Source organism: Cavia porcellus, unplaced genomic scaffold (genome assembly GCF_034190915.1).
Source record: "Cavia porcellus strain 051 isolate PalLab524CR breed Dunkin Hartley unplaced genomic scaffold, mCavPor4.1 scaffold_2, whole genome shotgun sequence".
Lineage (NCBI taxonomy): Eukaryota > Metazoa > Chordata > Mammalia > Rodentia > Caviidae > Cavia > Cavia porcellus.
The window spans coordinates 69,902,097-69,922,726 of NW_026947485.1; the positions used below are offsets into that span (position 1 = coordinate 69,902,097).

The following is a 20,630-nucleotide window of genomic DNA, read 5'->3' on the forward strand; positions in this document are numbered from 1 at the left end:
AAAGAAAATTAAAGAAGGCATCAGAAAATGAAAGATGTTCCTTGCTCCTGCATAGGCAGAAACAATATTGTCCAAATATTATACTCCCAAATACAGATTCAGTGCAGGCCCAATCAAAATATCAAAAGCATACTTAACTGATCTAGAGAAAAGAATCCTAATGTTCATATATAACTAGAAGAGACCCAGAAAACCAAAGACAGTATTGGGCAACAAGAACAAAACAGGAGTATCACATTACTTGACTTCAAGATATGCTACAAAGCAGTAGTAATAAAAATGGCATGGTAACTAAAACAGAAATGTGAATCTATGGGACAGAGTAGAGGACACAGACACATCCCTAGGCACATTCAGCTTTAAAAAAGGGGCCAAAGCATACAACAAATAAGCAAATGAAACAGTGGGAGGAAAGATAGCCTTTTCAATGAATGGTGCTAGGAAAACTGGATATCTGTTTGCATAAGACTAAAACTGATCCATGTCTTTCACTGTATACAAAATTAAAATCAAAACAGATCAATGATCAAGAATTAAAACAAATACTAGTCCTGGAAGATAAAAGTATGTAAAACACTTGAAATCATAGGGATAGGAAAGGATTTCCCCAAACAGAACCATAACTGCATAAGAACCAACAGCAAGAATCAACAAATGGGATTATATCAAATTTAAAAATTTTCTGCACAGCAAGGGAGTAATTTAGTATAAAGAGACAACCTACAAATAGGAAAAAATTTTTTGCCAGCTATTCCTCAGAGGACTAATACCAGTTTTCTCTGTTTTAATCAGAGAGTAATGTTTTTAAATTTAGTTTGTGAAGAAATTTTTTAAAAATTTAAAGAAGTCATTTTTTCTTCAAATAACCTTTTGCATTAATTATCAAAAATTGAAATTCTATTATATTTGCTTTTGTATTTGTAGTTAGATAATCAGTGTAGGACTCAATGACAAAGACTTCATGTTTATTATTTTTTTTCATGTTTGTAACTTTTAACGTGTAAACTACTCTAAGTTAATGGGATATGTCTTTGTTAGAATTACTTGTGAGCAGTATGGTAGCCAGAAGTACAAGAGCATAGGAAGAGCATATCTTAAAACATTATAATTTCTTTTGGTGACCTGTAATTGTAGAATTTGAGGGACCGTAGAGACACTTTAGTCTATCCTGTTCATTTCACGGTGAGGAAAATAAGACAGAGCAGTAATTTAAGGTCCCGTGGCTGACATGCTGAATCTCACTGAAGACACTGATGTTCATCACATTCTCCACATCCTTTTACTCAGAATCCAAATGGTGGTAAAGCAATTGATCTTTTAGGAAGTAACATGTAATTAGGACATATTCAAATGACAGAAAGTTTCTGGATAAAATTGATAATGTAATATGTTCCTTAAAAAGGAGTCTGTTTCCTTTGACAAAGTAATCTCAATCTTAAGGACTTTCCTAAGAATATCACTCAATATGTATAAATGTTAAAGTACAAGAATATTTACTACAAATTATTTTTAAATAAAACAATTGGAAATATAACAATAAAGGCATACCTCACCTAGTTGAAGGATATTATATGACCACTAGAATCTCATTATTAATGTATACTTATTGACTTTGGGAAGTACTCATGATACTTATTAAAGTGAAAAATGATGAACAACCAGAAAAAGAATTCTGTCCCCATTCAGTGGAAGACTTAATAAGCCAGGTGTGGCATATGCCTATTATGACACCTAACTGGGCATTAGAGGCAGGTTGATCACCAAGTTAAAGGACAGCGTGGGTAAGTTACTGAGCTCTGCTCTTAAAAAAAAAGTCTGGGGCTATAGCTCAGCAGTCGAGAGACTAACCTATGCATGTGCAGGGCCTCAGTTAACACAAAATGTGTATGTGTGTATATTTAGGAAAGATAAAAAGCAATATATTACCTAATAACATAAAGCATAAAATGCAATGTAGCTTCCATATTTTTTCAACATTTTCCAAATACTGAGTTGTCATGAATGGCAGTTGAAAAGACGGACTTAAAATTATCATATTTTTTTAAAACATAGAAAATAAACCTAAAAGTGTGACCATTATAGAAGAAAGAGCACTGAAAATGTAAACCATCAAGTTCTCAGGTTAGTGTTATAAAGCTATGAGGCTTCAGGGAGTGACCTTGTCCCTTTAAGCCTAAATTTGTAACTGTCAAGCTGGGAAAATTCAATTAGTTGATCTCCCTTCCATGTCTGAAATTTAATTTGGTATGTTTCTTTTGTGTTCTTTTCCATAGAGAAGATGCTCTAGGTAATACTAAATGCTTACTGATAGTATGCATTATAAACTAATTTTACTAGCCTATGAAATTCAAATTAACTGCCCCTATTTGCCCTGCGCCTCTTGGTGACGGGTGACGTCTGTTGCAGATTGCTATTGAGGCGATAGAAAACTTCCGAACCGTCGTGTCCTTGACCCGGGAGCAGAAGTTTGAGCATATGTATGCACAGAGTTTGCAGGTGCCATACAGGTAATAAGCACTGAGGAGTGAGAGGGAAGTGTGAGCAGTTCTTCAGATCATTTCAGAACATAAGATCCAAGTGGAGAAAGTACTAGAAATGAGCCAAAGGGACGGGGCTTGTGATTAACAAGGAGAGAAGTGCTCAGAACCCAGCTGGGGAGCGCATCTCTGCAGTAGAACCTGGAATGGCTGCTAATTCCTGAGAGAAGGAGCAGACAGTGAGAATAGCTCCCTGTCATCCAAGTTTGGATAGAGGTATTATTTGCTTCAGTTGAGGAATCGATCTCTTTATGAAACATGCATTTAGAAAGTGTCTGCGGACACTGAGGAGCAGTGCTTCCAAAATATACTGTCCATAGCTTTCCTCACCTCTCCTTCAGTAGAAAACTTCCTTTACCATCTCACTGAGAGCTCTTATACATGGTGTGAACATGAGCAAACCCAACCACTGTTTCCTCTCTGGTAAAAAGAGAGCTAGAGTTTCTTAGTGGGTTGTCAAATATTTTCTTTAGTGATAGTACAGCCTTTTTTCCTGAAGAGGCTATTATTTGAAATCCAGCTACATGACAAAAAAAGCCAAGTTGATATAGCTGGAGCAGGCAGAGGAAGCCTAGAGGGCTTCACATCGCCCCCCCCCCCATCCTGCCTGTACCACCACATCACTGAATTCTATGTCCCTGAGAAAACTTACAGGAGTCCTACGTCTTTGTAATAATGCCTTTTCTAACTCTACCAGAGTAAAGTCCTTTCTCTTTATTTCCTGTAGCATGTTATTCATAAGGTACCATCATTGGGTGAGTGACTATCCAGCTTAACTCCTAGGTTCTCAAGGTCAAGGAACATCCCTGTTCCTCTGTTTGGACCCTGAAGTTTGCACATGTTAGGTAGATGTGTGGACTACTTAACTGACTACACAGAAAGCATCTGTTCTATGTCTGATATTTGGGGAAAAAAGGAGTTAACTTTCATTTATTAATTCCTTAAAGGCTCTGTACAGAATTCACAGGCTTAGTTAATTACTATGTCAATACATTGAAGTATAGCTAACTGATTATTTCATTAAAGATAAAGATACTGAGGCTTAGAGTTGAGGCACATAACTAAATTAACATGGCTGGTGAGTAAAATGAGGATGAGACTTAATTCTTTTGAAACTAAAGAGATTTTTGATTGTGTTCTTCTGTGTCCTCTGCCATGCTATGAAAAGTTACATTTTCAGGACTGAGAAATGAAGATGAAATAATTTTTCATATGTCTTTTCAGAAACTCTTTGAGGAAAGCACACATCTTTGGACTCACGTTTTCCTTCACTCAGGCAATGATGTATTTTTCCTATGCTGCTTGTTTCCGGTTTAGTGCCTTCTTAGTGGCACGTGAAATCATGAATTATGAAAATGTTATGTTGTAAGTATTGGGTTAATATTGACAATTTAACCCTGAAAGTATACTTGAGATCAACATGCTTCTGGTCTGGATAGAAAACCTCTTGGTGAAGAGATTTTGGTGACTGAGATCGTGGCATTTTGCCTCTGAGTTTCCATGTATTCTCATGAAAACAGCTATTTATTGATAACTTCTCTTCCCAGTGGATATCACACATATCTAACCTTTTTACAGGTATCTGCTACAATGCTGCCTACTTGTTGAAGTGCCACCTTTCAATAGCAATGCAGTTGTAACTGTGCCTGTGTATCCTCTGTTCTCCAGGGTATTTTCAGCCATCGTCTTTGGCGCCATGGCAGTCGGACAGTTCACTTCGTTTGCCCCTGACTACGCCAAAGCCAAAGTGTCAGCCTCCCACATCATCATGATCATGGAAAAGGTCCCTACCATTGACAGCTACAGCACAGCAGGCCTGAAGCCAGTGAGTTTGAGGTTCCCAGTATATGATCTGCTCCTGATTGCTGAGTAGAAGTATTCAAAGGGGAAATATAATAAAATATGTACTTTCCTATATGATGGTCACAGTGTAAAATATGTTCTAGGTTATAGGTTTATTTTACTGAGTGCTGTTAATATGTTCTGATTTTTATATGACAAAATCACAGAAAGATAAGAGTACTACCTGCTTTATAAATAAATCCTGTTAATCGTGTTTTCTGATCTGTAGGTTACTGGCTTCTAGCAGAACAGATTTATCTCATTTGTACTGTATATTTATATTACCGAACAATGCCTGCCATAAAAGCAGTGGCTCTTTTATATCATGTTTATTAAATTCTAGCTGTTTGACATAAATTTTAACACCAATGCTATGTTTCCCTGAAAATAAGACCTAGCCGGAAAATAATTAACCTTGAAAACAAGAGATGATAGCTGCCGGCCGCAGTCTAGCCTCTTCTGGCCTTACCTGCCTTACAGAGTAGCCACTGAGCAAGAGAATAGTGATGGCCAGGAAGGGAAGGATGGGCTGACTGGGGCAGACATGTTTGATCTCTAGTTTTCAAGGCTGTTATTTTCCTGATAGGTCTTATTTAACAAGGTAGGAGTTCACTGCCTTCTGACCTCGGTGTATTGTGGCACTCAGACTCTGTTGCTGTCCTCGTTTTAGAATATGCTAGAAGGAAATGTGACCTTCAGCGATGTTGTGTTCAACTATCCCACCCGACCAGACATCCCAGTGCTTCAGGGGCTGAGCCTGCAGGTGAAGAAGGGCCAGACGCTGGCCTTGGTGGGCAGCAGCGGCTGTGGGAAGAGCACTGCAGTCCAGCTCTTGGAGCGGTTCTACAGCCCCTTGGCCGGGACGGTGGTGAGTCAGCTTCATTTTAGGCTTTTCATCCTCTAACCACCTGGATATGATTCAGTCTTCATGACAGACCAGGGTTTTTCACACCTTTACGCCTCTTAGATGAAACCTGACAGCTTAGGTTTAGTGCTTAGCTGTGTCATCTGCCCAGCTGACTTCTCTGTCATCTCCCGCCACGCCATCCCTCAGCCACCTTTGTGAACTTCCTTCTTACCATGCATGTCTCTTGCCAGGATTAAATTTCAGCAGACACCAAAGAGGCAGCAGAAAGCAAAGTAGTCAGAAGTACAGAAAAGGGATGCTAGGAGAAACAGAGTAGATGAAAGCCAAGGATGAGACGTGTTTCAAGAAGATGATCAGTAAGGGCAGATGCCGTGGAGGGACTAGGTAAAGAGGACACGCAGACCTGGTAGCTTCCGGCACACACAGGCACTTTCTGGTGTCTCCTACTCTCAAGGAAGTGCTGAGAGTGGGAAAGAGCTGATCCTGTCTAAAGGATATTTAGAAGGAGAAATTCACGTTTAAGTCTTGGTAAACTATTATGAAGATCAAAGCAGGAGGTAACTAAGAACAGTTTGAATAGGAACATTTTAAAGTGGAAACTCTTGCACATTTTTAAGACATAGGGTGAGAAAGGCCAAATAGTGATGGAGAGAGAACGTTGAATCATCTTCTGAGGCCCAAAAAATCCCTAAGTCAAAAGCAAGATCAATGTATTTGGGGAGTGAATAAAGAGTGTGTAAGAACGCCCTTTAGTTTTCTACTCTGAATGATGTCAGAATTATTTATTCAGCAAAACTCTGGGGGACTGTCTTAGTGCCAGACTTGAGATCAGAACCGTAAGAGAATAATGGATTTAAGTTATTTTAATGATGGATACAAAACAGGAAAGAATGCAAATTAGAAAATTAATTTTCATTATGTGGGAAGTTAGTTATTGATCCTACTCAAAGGTAATGTACAAAATATTGAATGAATGGAATAATATGGTCACTAACCAATAGACTTATGCTTTCTGGCTCCATGTTTTCTTACTTGAGCAACAACTGAAATATAAAGAGAATTTTCATCCTTGAGTCACAGGTCCTTTATCTATTTCCCCATGGCAATTAATCTGTTTCTCAGGAACATTTTTATTACATTCAAAGATAGTTTTAGGTTTGCTCCGTCTTCTTGAATTAATTACAAAAAGCTTGCTTATTTTTAATGAAAGATAGATTTTTTTTGTTGTTGTTGTTTTTTGTACTGGGGATTGAACTCACAACCTTGCACTTAGCAGGAAAGCACTTGAACCACTGAGCTACATCCCTGGCCCAGCTTGCTTACTTTTATTCCTGTTTTATTTTTTCTACAACATCTGATTTGTTACAATTTCATGGTTAATTTTTGAACATAGGACACTAAGTGAAGTCCCCACTGATATCTAAAGCAATTAGAAGAGAAAATATGAACTTTCAGACTCTAACGAAGGTCCTCACAGACTTCTATTAAAAAATATGATAAATGCCATGCTATAATGAGTTACAGGGCATAGTGTCTGCCTTCACACATGAAAAGTGAGAAGACAGGTGTAAACTTCCATGCATTAGATTAAAGTAGTTAGACCTTGAAGTTTTCTTGGGGGTAAATAATATTTGATGATGGGTGAATAGTAGAGATCATAGTGCAAGAGATCATGTGGGCTGTGGTTGATAAATGATTTGATCCCAGGACAACACAGGACAGTTTAGGTGAAATAGAGAAGTAACAAGAGTAATGATTCTCAGATTTTTCAGATTGTTGGCCATTAAAGGTTCAGAAATTTCAAAGATAGTCACCCTTCAGGGGAATAAATACTTGGTAATAACCGAATGTTGGAGTTGAAAATAATAACAGGAAAACAGATATGCCAAAAGGGAGTAATTAATGATTATTCTGTAAGTACAAACACAAATAGCAAATAATTTAAAAGATGGACAGTATAATACAGTTGAGTTGAGGAAACAGAAATCATTATAGGTCTGTCATGAAGATAAGAATTTAATAAAGGGATGAGGTGCTTCTTCTTTGAAAGGGCTGAAAGAGAGGATGTTAAGGAGACTGTCCCAAACTTTCCTAGTCACAGCACTATAGCTAGGATCCTAGAACCAGATATTGGTCAACAATCACACCTTTTCATAGTTCTTCCAAATCTAAAGATACAAGAGCAGGGCCTGACTGTTACAAAAATGCCCACCTGGTGTAATGCATGTATTAGTTTACCTAATACCTCTCCGGAGGTAGAGGAGGATTCACCTCTACCTCCAGATTTTACTCGGTGGCTCTCACTGGTAGAACCTAACTTACTTGCAGAACCAAGGGAGCCTGGGAGAATATTTAGTCTTCTAGTCCATCATATGTACAAAGGGGTGGTCCACTGAGTGCATAGGGTAGGGACCTTCTCAGGACAGTGCAGATGATACACTGAAAACAAAATGTTTTCGTTTATTCCGGGAATATGCAGTATCTGCCTCAGGTGTTTGAATTAGATCATTAAATACTGTCAAATGATACAGGGCAAGAAGTGTCATGCAGATATCCAAGCAAAGGTGCCAAGCTTTGTTTAAAAATAACCAGTGGCCTTTTATTTTTATCTTTCCTGGGTGATTCTGATGGCCAGCTATAGTTAGGGAACTGCTGAACTGGTAAACTTGAAAGAAGGTTTAGGCTAAATTGTGGGAAATCTTGAAATATTAAGCAGCAGTATTGTGAAGAATGAAGGATCTGAATAATGGAATCCTGAAAGTTATAAAATTTTAGGCATTCTGGTTAAAGAAAACAAAACAAAATTTTGGATTGAAAACTATATGCAAAAGTGAGTATGTGATGCAAATGGATAACATTACAACAGAATCTGAATATTAGCACCATAAAGATCTTGGTCTCAGGTTCCTTTTGGAAACATGGTAATTCCTTCTTATGCCCTTGCATCCCTACCGCCTAGGATCCTGGCCAGCAAGGAGCCTGCGAGGGAAGCCAACAGATTCTGGCCTCAGCAGCCTCAGCAGGCAAAAGGTGCTCACTGCCCCAACCTCCCAAAAACTTGGACAGCAGAGTTTTGTGGAACTATAGTAGATGCTGAAGTGACAGGAGAGGCTTTTGTAGGACTGCTAAATTGTTTGCAGATTGCCCAGCGAAGGTAAAAAGATCTTAGTGTTACCTCACTTCAGTTTGGCTTTCAGAAGATGATCTTCTTGTGCGTGAAAAGTTTAATATCTGACTATGGTGTTTAATAATATTGAATTACATTTTGTAGTATGCCATGCACTGGTCTAATATTTTAAAAGTAGGGCATAGATTTTTCTTTTTCTTTCATTTCATAAGCTAGCTGTATTTCTCTCTCTCTTTTTTTACTTTAATTAGTACACATTTGCAGTGCATAATGATTACATTTCCTGTAGGGAGTTGGTACATGTATATAACACATTTCAGTTCTATTTCCCCCCTTCTGTATATACCTCTTTTATTTTTTCCAGCATCAGATTCATTTATTTATAAGATCTTATGAACTTAATTATCATATACACAGGTTGAAAATCACACTAATAAGCCAAAGAACATATAAAACATGTAAGACTAAATCAAGGTGTACTTTTAGATACATTGTCCCCACTGGATAACAACACTTTTTTCTCCTTTTTTTTTCTGTTATCTGTCTTTTTATTTTGGATTATGAAAAATTCTCTCTGTAGAGGCAGAGTTTTTCATATTGGAGAGACCATATGATATTTAGCTTGTGGGTTTGACTTACTTCACCTAACATTATAGTCTTTAAATGCATCCTTTTTTCCTATATATGACTCAAATTTATCCTTCTGTCTTAGTTACCTTTAACTTGTCACTGAGACAAAATACCTGATGCCTAAAGTTGGGAAAGGAAAGGCTTATTTCTTACAGTTTTTGGAGGTTTCAGTCTCTACTCAGTGGGCTCCAAAGCAGGGTGGGATGGTGGGGCTGCAGTTCATGGCGGCTGCAAACAGCAAGGCAGAAACTGGCAAGAGAGCAAGACACACCTTCTTCCTGCCATTACATTACATCCTGACTCCACCCCTACGTGGGTTTAGCACTTACACTATCAACCCAAGCGCTAGACAATGAACCAATCACAAATGCATAATGCAAACACATGAGGTCTGGAAGCCACCAACATAAACCATGATACCTTCTTTATGGCAAAACAGGACTCCACTCTGTATAAGTACCAAATTTTCTTTATCCATTCATCTGTAGATAGACATATGGGCTTAGTTATAATTTCACTGCTATAAACATAGGTATGCATACTTCTAAATATTTGGGGAAGATATTAGGAAGAGGGATAGGTAAGATAAATGGAATTTCTATTGTTAGATTTTTTTGGAGGAATTTCCTTACTGATTTCTATAGTGGTTATACCAATTTACACTCCTGTCAACAGTGGAAAGGGATTCTTTTTTGTCACGGCCACACTAGCATTTGTTATTGGTTGATTTCTTGAAAATAGTCATTCTTTTTGGAGTGAAGTAGAATCTCAGTGTTGTTTTAATTTGCATTTCTTGAATGGCCAGCAATGTTGAGCATTTTTTCATGGATTTATTGTCTATCTGCATTTCTTCATCTGAGAAGTGTCTATTCATTTCACATGCCCATTTCTTGACTGGCCCTTTAATTTTAGGTGGTATAATTTATTATTTTCTCTATGTATTCTAGATATTTGTCCTTTGTCTTAGGAGTAACTGGTGAAATTTTTCCCTGTTCTGTAGGTTGTCTTTTTATTCTGTTGGTGGTTTCCTTTTCTGTGAAGTTTTTAATTTGATGCAATCCTGTATATTGATTCATAGTATTATTTCTTATGCAACTGGAGTTTTGTTCAGAAAGTCTTTATCTGCACCTATGTCTTCATGAGATCTACCTATTTTGTCTTTCAGCAGATTAAATGCTTTTGTTCTACTGTTTAGATCATTGATCCATTTTGATTTTAGTTTAGCATATGGTAAAAGATATGGATCTAGGTTCAACCTTTGGCATATGGATAATCAATTTTCCCAGCTCCATTTGTTTACAGAAGCTAACTTTCCTCTAATGGAGTATTTGCCCCCTTTGTCAAAGATAACAGAGCTGAGTGTTCCTGGAGTTGTTTCTGCATCTTCTATTTGTTCCTTTAATCCATAACTCTGTTATTTTGTTTGCCAGTACCATGCTGTTTTTATGACTGTAGCTCTGTAGTATTTCTTGAAGTCTGGGATTTTGATACCCTCTACCTCACCCTTGTTATCAAGAATTGCCTTTGCTACTCTAGGTCTGGTCTGTTTCTATATGCGTTTTCGAATTGTTTTCTCTAATTTTGTAAAGACTATTATTGGTATTTTGATTGGGATTCTGTTAAATGTATGTAATGGTTTAGGAAATATAGCACAGTACTTTGGTTTGTGAATGTTTCTTTTCACAAACAATTCAGTGTTCTGTTTGACACATTTGGCAAAATTTTGCTTCTGTTTGGAAACTATAGATTGGGGGACACTGAACCTTTTGGTGAAGTTTGACTCAGTTTGTGTCTAACTCAGTTTCAACCAGAATTGTGGAACAAATTAAGTTTGGAACTGAGATACCCACTCTATGGTCATTTTAATTACATTGGTTCTGCTTATCCAGGAACAGGAAATATCTTTCTATTTTCTGATATCCTCTTCAGTCTCCTTTTTCAGAGTACTGGTTTTCATTGTAGAGGTCTTTTCATTTCCTTGTTTGGTTAATTTCTAAGTATTTCATTTTTCTTGATGCTGTTTCGCTAATTCCTCTCAGTGAACTTGTTTTTGTGTATGAAAATGCTATTGATTTTTGAGTGTTGACTTTGTGTCTGAGACCTAGGAGTCTTGGTGGAACTTTTGGAATGTTCTGTATGGAGGATTTTGTCATCAGCAGTTAATAATGGTTTAACTTCCTCCTTCCTTATTCATATCACTTTTATTTTTTCTCTTATCTTATTGCTTTAGCTAATTTTTAAAAACTGCATTGACATTCAGGAGTGGTACTGCATCTCTGTAATCCCAGCACTTGGGAGGCTGAGGCAAGAGGATTGCTGTGAGTTCAAGGCCAGCCTGGGCTATATAGTGAGTTCAAGGTCAGCCTGAACTACATAGCAAGACCTTGTCTCAACAAACAAACAAACAAACAAACAAAAACCAAGCAGCTATATCAAACAGAAGTGATAGTGGACATCCTTGTCTTGTTCCTGATTTTAGAGGAAAAACTGTCTCTATGTAGTATGATATTAACTTGGTTTTCAGATGGCTTTTATCTGGTTCTGATAAAGCTGCTGTATTCCTATTTTCTTCAGGGTTTTTATCATGAATGGATGTTGGATTTTGTGGAGTACTTTTTTCACATCTATAGAGATGATCATGTTATTTTTGTCTTTCTGTTTATGCAGTGTGTTACATTTATTGATTCATGGATCTTGAACCATCCCTGCGTCCTGATAATGAATCCTGCTGAGTCATGATATATGAATGTTTTGATTTGCTAAATTCTATTTGAAAGTATCTTCCTAAAGATTTTTGTATCTATGTTCATTAAAGAGATTGGCCTGTATTTTTTTTTTGGTTGAGTCATTTTCTAGTTTCGGAATCTGTGTAATACTGGCTTCCAGGAATGACTTCGGGAGTACAGCGTCTGTTTCAATTTCATAGAAGAGTTTGAGGCATACTGGTATTAGGTCTTCTCTAAAGTTCTTGTGAATTTGTAAGACCTGGGCTTTTCTTGCTAGTCTTTTAAATTACTTCTTCAGTTACACTGACTGATACTGGGTTATTCATGATTTTTGTATCTTCTTGGTTCAACTTTGATAGTTCCAATGCATTTAGAAATTTATTTAGGAATTTATCCATTTCCCCTGAATTTTCTATTTTATTAGAATACAGATTTTCAAAGTAGTTACCAATAATCTTTGAATTATGGGAGAATCCATTGTGACTTTATCTTTTTGATTTCTAATTACATGGATTTAATTCTTCCCTATTTTGGTAATGGCTTAAGGATTTGTTCATTTTGTGTAATCTTTTAAACAACCAACTCTGATTCATTTATTTTTTTTTTTTAGTCTGAATTTCATTGCTTTCTGCGCTGATGCCTTCTCCATATTGGCTTTGGAATAGGATTGTTCTTGTTTTTCTGGATTATTGATGTGCATCATTAGGTTATTTAAGCTTGTTCATTTTTTTTTTAATGTGAGAATTCTCTGTTGTCAACTTCTCTCTTAGGACTGCTTTTATTGTATCCCACAGATTCTGGTGTATCATATTAGCATTATCATTTGATTGTAGAAACTGTATAACTTTTTCTTTAATGTCATCTGTGAAACACTGACCATTCAAGAGAGTATTATTTAATTTTGATGTGTTTGCATGGTTTGTGTGGTGTCTTTTGCTGTTGATGTCTTGCTTTACTGCACTGTGGTCCAACAATATGCATGGAATAACTTGAGTTCTTTTGTGTTTATTTATTAAACAAGCTTTATTGGCTAGGATGTGGTCTATATTGGAGAAAGTCCCATATGCTGCTGAGAAGAATTTGTATTCTATTGTTGTTGGATAGCACACTGTAAATATTTAATAAGTCCATTTGTTGAAGATTTGGTTTGATTCTGGTATTTCTTTGCTGATTTTTTTTGCCTAGTTGACCTATTTGAGACAGTAAGGTACCGAAGTCCCCATTACAATTGTATCAGTGTTTATCTGAGTTTTTGTGTCCATTATTGTTTGTTTTATGATGTTCAGGACACCAGTATTTGGTGCATGTATATTTATAATTTTCAGATCTTATCTTGAATTGTGCCCTTAATGAATGTGGATCTGGGCTCTGACTGCTTTTTTTAGTCCTCCACTGAGAGTAGAGACATATCTTTAATTGGATACTGCCACAATAGACTCTGGAAGATAATAAAAGGCTGAAAATCACAGAGAAACTTTCTCTCTCTCTCTCTCTCTCTCTCTCTCTCTTCCTCTCCTTTTAGTTTTTTTTGCTTCTTTTTTATTGTTTCTGATTTTCTGTGAGTATGAGCATTGGTTTTGTGTGTGTGTGTGTGTGTTGTTCTTGTTTTTTTTTTTTTTTTTAATTCTTGGCTTAGGTAATCTTCCTTTGTCCTTCAGCCTTGTTACCAATCTCTTTTTCTTTTATTTCTCCATTTTTCCTCTTCTATTTTTTAATATTCCCTCTTAATTACTTCTCTCATTTTTATTCACTATAATTTTGTTTGCGTCTTTTATCTTCTAGTTCTTTCAAGTTTTTTTTGTCTTTACCTAGTTATATAGACATCCTTCTGCTCCGCAATAAGATTTTTTCTACTATTTCTGTCTCCTCCTTCTTGTATTATGGAGCTTAAGGTTTCAATGTTTTCCTTTTGCATCCCCCATTCCCAAACCCTATGTATTTAATACATTCCTAACCATAAATTTTTGTTAACCTTTTGATATTTAGCTCAGTAAAATTACTGTTAAATTCTTTTCTACCATTAGCAAAGATCCAGCTGTTGCATTTGGTACATATTAACTCTAAATGAATACCTGGATTGCTTTAATGTTTATATTATAATTGCCAGTTTCTTCAAAATTAAGGGTGATATGTAACTGATTCTTATGGTATGCTCATTTCATCTTTCTCTCTGGAAATAAGTACTATAGCTGTTTCACTTGGTATTAACAGTTACATGATTGTCACTCTTTCTCTGAAAGCCAACATTGAGATTGCTTTGTGACATTAGCCATACTAGAGTACATTCCTAGAGCACTTAGTTGTGGGCTAACTACACTGCATCCTCCCTCTCCCAAAATAACCAAGATGATCAAATCCTGGGGATGTGGCTGAGGATTGTAGTTATCCATCCCCAAAGTGCATTATTAAAAAGTAACTAAAGAGATCTCTGAGTACTGTAGTTTTCAATGTAAAGGTCTTTTACTTCATTAGGTTAGTTCCTAGGTATGCTCTACTTTTTACTCAATGAGTTTGTTATTTGAGTACAGGAATATTATTGATATTTTAGTGTTGATTTGTATCCAGCTACACTACTGAATTCAGTTATTAAATCTACAAGTCTTTTGGTGGAGTTTTTGGGGTCTTCTGTGTAGAATATTATGTCATCCACAAATAATAATCAAACTTTTTCCTTTCCAATCCTTAGCTTGAAAAAAGAGATCAAAGGAGATGTAAGAAAATGAAAATATATCTCTTGCTCTTGAGTAGCAAGAACCAATATAGTAAAAATGGTCATACTTCCAAAACTGTTGTACAGATTTAATGCAATCCCACTCAAAATACTAATAGCATACCTCATAAAGTTAGAGAAAACAGTTCTAAAATTCACTGGAACTGGAAGAGACCTAGATTAGCAAAAGCAATTCTGGGAACAAAGGCAAGATGGGACATCACAGTCCCTTACTTGAAAGTATATTACAGAGCTACTGTGATTTAAAAAAAAAAAAACAGCATGGTACTGGTAATAAAACAGAGCTACAGATTAATGGAACAGATTAGAAGTGTTTCCAACCATATAAAATAACAACATCCAACCTCAACTTATGTATCCTAAAAAACTCCTTTGAAGTTGATGGAGAAATAAGGTGTTTCCATGATGAAGAGCACCTCAAGAAATTCATGACTACCAAACCAACCCTTCAAAAAAATTCTCAAAGTTATCCTAGAAAGAAACAATGAAGCCAGAAATGTCAATAAATAAAAAAGAATGGATACAGCTGATAGGATGAGCAGCTAAGCAAAAGAGGTGGGGAAAAATGAAATCAGTAACAGGAAAGTGATATAATCACAGTAGTAAATCCACATCTCTCAGTAATAACTCTGAATATGAATGCTGTCAGTTCCCCAGTCAAAAGACAGATAGGCAGAATGAATCAAGAAAGAAAACTCAGCCTTACCATGAAACTGGCTTTGCCCTGTGGATCGGTAAGAGACTCATTAAGAAGATAAACCATGCCTTCCCATGGCTCGCGGATTGGGAACCAGAAGAGCATCCCTCTGATTCTGCCCCACAGGCAGCTGGCTGATTTGGAGGACTCTGGGTGAGATGATAGCAACTGAAGTGAAAGAAATAACTTGGTATTTGTATGACTTAGTTGACCCAGGGCTGGGTTTTAGTATCTACTTGAAGAATGGCAATGTGCACCTTAGCAACTATGGGAGATTTCCTCCTGTCTTATTTTTGAAATCCAATGTTTTGTTCCATTTTACTGTTTTATTTTACTGTTGTGTCTAGAGGCTTGAGTATCTACTTGGAAGATAGCAATGTGCAGTATAACTACCGTTTTTAAATTACTATTGTCTTGTTTTGAAAACATATATAGCTTGGTGTTTTTTTGGTCATTTTGATTTTGTTGTTTTTTAGATTTGTTTGCTTCTCGATTTATCTGGATTTTTTTCTTTTTAAAATAAAAATAATAAATAAAAAGTATACCCAACAATATGCAGTTTACAAGAAACACATTTAATATTAAAAGGTACAAATTAAAAGTCAAAGAATAAAAAGCAATATTCTATGCAATAGGAACATGGAAAAAACAGGAATTACTATCCTGATTTCAGACAAAGTGGGTTTCAGACCTTTTTTTCTTTAAAACAGATGAAGTTACATGAAACCTTGATTTTTCCCCATTATTCTTACCTTTACAAAATACCATTTGTTATGTGTCTTTCAGTGAAATACTTAGACTCACTTCTCTCTGTTTTTGGGTAATAAGGTGAGCAGTCATTAGAGTGCTTCATAATTGTTTTATTCTCATTTCTCTTAGGAAGATTGTTAGCTTGCTTTTGATTGGAAATAAGGGACCCTTGGAAAAGATACTGAAGGGTGGAGAATCTTTCTAGATGAGCATATTTGCCTAGAGTAACTTGAGGTGTAGAAAGATCCAGCAATACTAAACTAGGTGAAAGGAGCTGTTTATGAGCTTCGCCTGACTTGAGTTCAGTGCTCTCTCAGACAATAGGTTGTGCATGTTTGGTAAAGAAACAGAGCTTTAGTTACCATTGCAGTGTTATACATTGCTCAATGATAGCCACACCTTGCCATTTTAAATGATGGTATAGATGTTTTCAGAGAAGATAATATTTATATTTTAGCAATGTACTACAAATGTTTACAAGGAAGAACTTCCTGTTTGCAACGCACCCCATTCTGTCCAAATTCCATAATATATATGTAGTTGAAAGTTCCGGAGGCTTAGTCTTTGTTAGTGTGAGTTGTCTCCTGACCTTCTCCATCTCCTCTCTCTAGTCTTTCCCATGTACACAGAGCCCTTCATCTCTTCAGGAGACAGTTACAAGGCCTTCTTATTTTGTACTTATCTAATAATTGCTGCAGTCAAGATGAATGTGTTCTGTCCTTTAAGAGATATTTATCTTTAATGATGAGGACTTATGTTGCCAAATCCAGGTTGCTAACTTCCCTCAACTGCTGAGTGGCATTGTCTAAGTTACCCAACTTTGATTATTTCCTCTGTGAACAAGGATTTTGATTTAAAATTCTTGTTCTTTTCTATTAGTATATGTTTGTCTTAGTATACTAAATATGTTTTATTAGTATAGTAGGTGTGTTCATTGTGGGAAATTGGTACCTATGCATATAGCATCTTGATCTTCCTTTCGTCCTCCCCTTTCTATCATCCTCAATCCCAAGATTGCCTCCCTGTCTCCACATAATCTATCTCAATGTTTCTTTTGTTTTGTTTTTTAAATTATTTGTATTTTGAGTTTTTTTATTTAAAGAGAAAAAAGAAAGGACATAAAAACACAAAGCAGTAAAAGGGTACAAGTAATACAGAATTTCAAGAAAAAAATATACAGTAAGAAATCACTAGTTAATAGGTTACATATTGTCTTCTTAGAAACAGTTGTCCAAATTATAAAATTAAAGCATATAAAGTGGACATTCATACAGTGATATTGGAGACAGTTCTGTTCAATGATCCAACAAAAGCTCAGTAATATGGTTTTCCATCCTACACACTCAAACATACCTGCGGTTATATCCCTTAGTCCACCTTCCTTTCCTCTCTTTTTTACAATAACAATTACACTTTTTGGGTTTTATTACTCCCACAGTTCTTATTACTTTTTTTGAAGAGAATAAAACCAAACGTGACTAAGCAAAACAGAGTCAGAACAGAAGGAGGGGCATAGTACATGATGCAAAAATAGAATACCAGGTGATCAAAAGTGGTTACCATTGTGCCTCTTGCTATTTTAAAAAGAGTTGCCTATATCATCAGGTATAATAGAATTGATCAAAACAGTACAGAACAAGATCAATAAAACCTATACTAGAGACCTTACAAGACTTCAAAAAAAGATAATAGTCAAACCATAATGGGCATCATAGTATATCTTATTGCCTTCAAAGTGGTTGCCTATACCCTCAAACTTGATACTATCAAACAGAATAGAATATAGTATAATCAGACAGAACAAGATGGGGAGAGCAATACTGGGGTTCAAATCAGATTAATAGGAAAACAAAATAGTTACTATAATATGTCCCGCTATTTTTTAATTTAATTTTCCCTTAATTAAAAAAATGAGAAAAAATAGATTAATTTTAAAAAGGGGGGGAGATTGAGATAAAAGAGGACATTGTAACAGAACAATGCAGATCAGAACTGAACAATTTAAGCATCATTGTGTTTCACCACCAGATAATCTAACATAATAGTAGTCACCTTAGTGCCTCTTTCCTTGAATTATTTGAGTATAACTTCGTATGCTATAGCATCAAGCATATCAAGACAGTGTGAAGCCATTCAAAAGAATGAAAGAATTACAGGGTATTTAGAACCAGCTAATAGAAAACGAACAACAGTTTCTATATTATCTCTTTGCCTATAAAAAATTTTGTTTATACTATCACATATAGTAAAATATAGTAAGATACAACATGTTAAAACCAGTGGAAATAAGACAATACATGTGATACTAAAATCACAGCTACTTTCAAGAATCCTGTAGATTAAACAAGAGAATGTGTGAAACATGCTTATCACAACACTACAATATAATGCCCTTGATTTTTTTTAATTTTAAAGATAGTAAAATCCAACAAAACAAAACAGACCAAAGCCAATCAAAACAAAGCAGCAAAATTGGTACAGAACTTCAAAGCAGGATATTAGGAAAACAACAGTAGCTACCATAGGGCATCTCATTATCTTCACAGTCGTTGTCCTTTCCATCAGGTATAGCAAAATCGAACCAAAAACAAAACAAGAAAACCAATCAAAACAAAATATTGGATAAAGCAAAATAATCAGTACAAAGCAAAACAGTGAAAACAATCTTGGATTTCATGAGATAGAAGGGAATCCCCCTTATTTACTATATATTGCATCCCGTCATCCTCCCAAGACAGGCTCCGACTGTGGGTCCTAGGCCTGCATAATCAACCAACAGTCATTTAGTTGTTTTATGTACTTTCGTTGCTATCAACTCAGCCTGTCCTCAGAATCCACTGATTGCTCACAGGTTAGCAGCGGATATGTGTGTGAGATTCTCAGCCCATACTCCAGTAGGCTCATGGGAGGCCCTCTCTGACTTTTCTTTTCTGGAACCCATGTGGCTTGCTCAGCTTACCAGAAAGGCTGGCTAGTTGGATTCCTGTTGGGTCCTCCCAGTCCTAGCATGGTGGACTTGGTATGCACTCACTTCTTTCTTCCTGTAACCCCGTGCAGCTCGCACAGCTTACCAGAAAGACTGAATGCCCACTTGATTTTTAATTATTATTTCAGAGCACAATTATATAGTTAATATTTTAGTATTTGTGCTAAAATAAGTAGTAAATTTAACAGTCTACAAAAGAGGTATTTATTTTATTTTAGCCTTACGTTGTTCCTTGTTGGTTTTCCTAGTTAGGCTTTGATTTAGGCCAAGATCTTTTGCAGCATTTTCACTTGTTCCCCAGAATTTCTTGTTCTTCCATCAGAATACTGCCAAGCCTTGGCTTTGAGCTCTTTTATATTCTGAGCTTCTAATCAAGTTTTTCATAAAAAAGAATACGTTAGCTAACACAGATTTTGGACAGGTTGTAATTCTAATGTGTTGTACAGAGGTGGAAAGGCTCAAAATGTTATGTATTCAGTATAATGAAGAAATAACTTACTGGTACCCACAGCAATTTTGTGCACCTATGTTTATAGCAGCACAGTTTGTAATGGCTATATCTTGGTAATAACCCAAATGCTCATCTACTAGATAAAAAAACATTTGGTATTTTTATACAGTGGCACTATAAAGAAAGATAAATTTGAGGCTTTTATAGGTAAATGGGTGTAACTATAAATCATACTTATGAGTGAAATAAATCAGATTCACATGTGTAAGCATTGTATTATCTCCCTTGTGTAAGAAACTGGAAGAGTAAATTAGATCCAAAAGGTACAATATATGTTGTGAAAGGGAAAGAAACTGCTCAAAAGGAAAAAAAAAAAAACTGGGAAGGGGAAAAAGAAAAAAGAAGGAAGGGAAAGGTACAATTAGCTAAGATAATTTTACTACTAATTCTATTAGTTCATTAAAAGAAACTGGTGTTGCTTATATTGTTTGATCTGTTTTGCATACCCGTGTTTTATAATCTGAACAGCTATTTCAAAGATAACAATATACAATATAGTGATCATTATTTTCGTATCTTCTTGTTTTGAAATCCTGTATCATTTTTGTTTTGTTTTCTCTTCATCTCTTTAAAATAAAATGAAATAAAATAAAATAATAATAAAGCTGATACCATTCAAAGCTGCCTGTGGTTATATTAGTTAGATAGTGTTTACTCCCAGGAATATAAATTTGGAAGAATTTTAACTCCACCTTTCTCATATTTCTATTTCTTAAGTAACATGTTCATGTAAAAAGACCTGTTTCTTAAACCATATCTTTTTATAGCTTTTACTTTTTTTCCCCACCCTATATTTTCACCTTTACCCATTAATACTGTTAGGAAGCCTGGTGCACAAATGCTCAGAAGTTTCCATGGCAGCGGGATTTGGGACCAGTAAGACCATGGTCTTTCCATCCCTGTACCTGCCATTTTTACAAGAGCGAGCTGTTTTCCTTAAGCAAAGATCTATTTTTCTTTTGACCAGCTGTTTCTCAGAGCCTCTAGCAAAGTACATAGGAATACAGAATATATGTGGCCCCGTAGGTAGTTAGAACCACTATGGGAAAAACTCAAATCCAAGTCTCAGGTGTCCTCCTGAAAGGTAATGAACACCTCTGTCATATGAATGCCAGAAAAATCCTCTGCAAAGCAGATTACTGTAGAGATAACGTGTGTCTCAGAGAATAGGGCTGGCTCTCAGCAAGGCTGTAAAGGGTCCTTCTCTGGTTCTGCAGATCACTCG

The 20,630-nt window shown here is 36.0% G+C and overlaps 1 protein-coding gene across 2 annotated transcripts in view; it reads left to right on the forward strand.

The window, feature by feature from the left end:
* LOC100732684 (ATP-dependent translocase ABCB1) overlaps positions 1-20,630 on the forward strand; it is a 101,918-nt gene that overhangs the window by 70,266 nt on the left and 11,022 nt on the right. For both annotated transcript variants that reach the window (XM_063243398.1, XM_063243408.1), the window contains 4 exons: positions 2,407-2,507; positions 3,762-3,902; positions 4,206-4,362; positions 5,050-5,247. In XM_063243398.1, the coding sequence (XP_063099468.1) occupies positions 2,407-2,507; positions 3,762-3,902; positions 4,206-4,362; positions 5,050-5,247 (597 nt within the window). The remainder of the gene's footprint in view (positions 1-2,406; positions 2,508-3,761; positions 3,903-4,205; positions 4,363-5,049; positions 5,248-20,630) is intronic.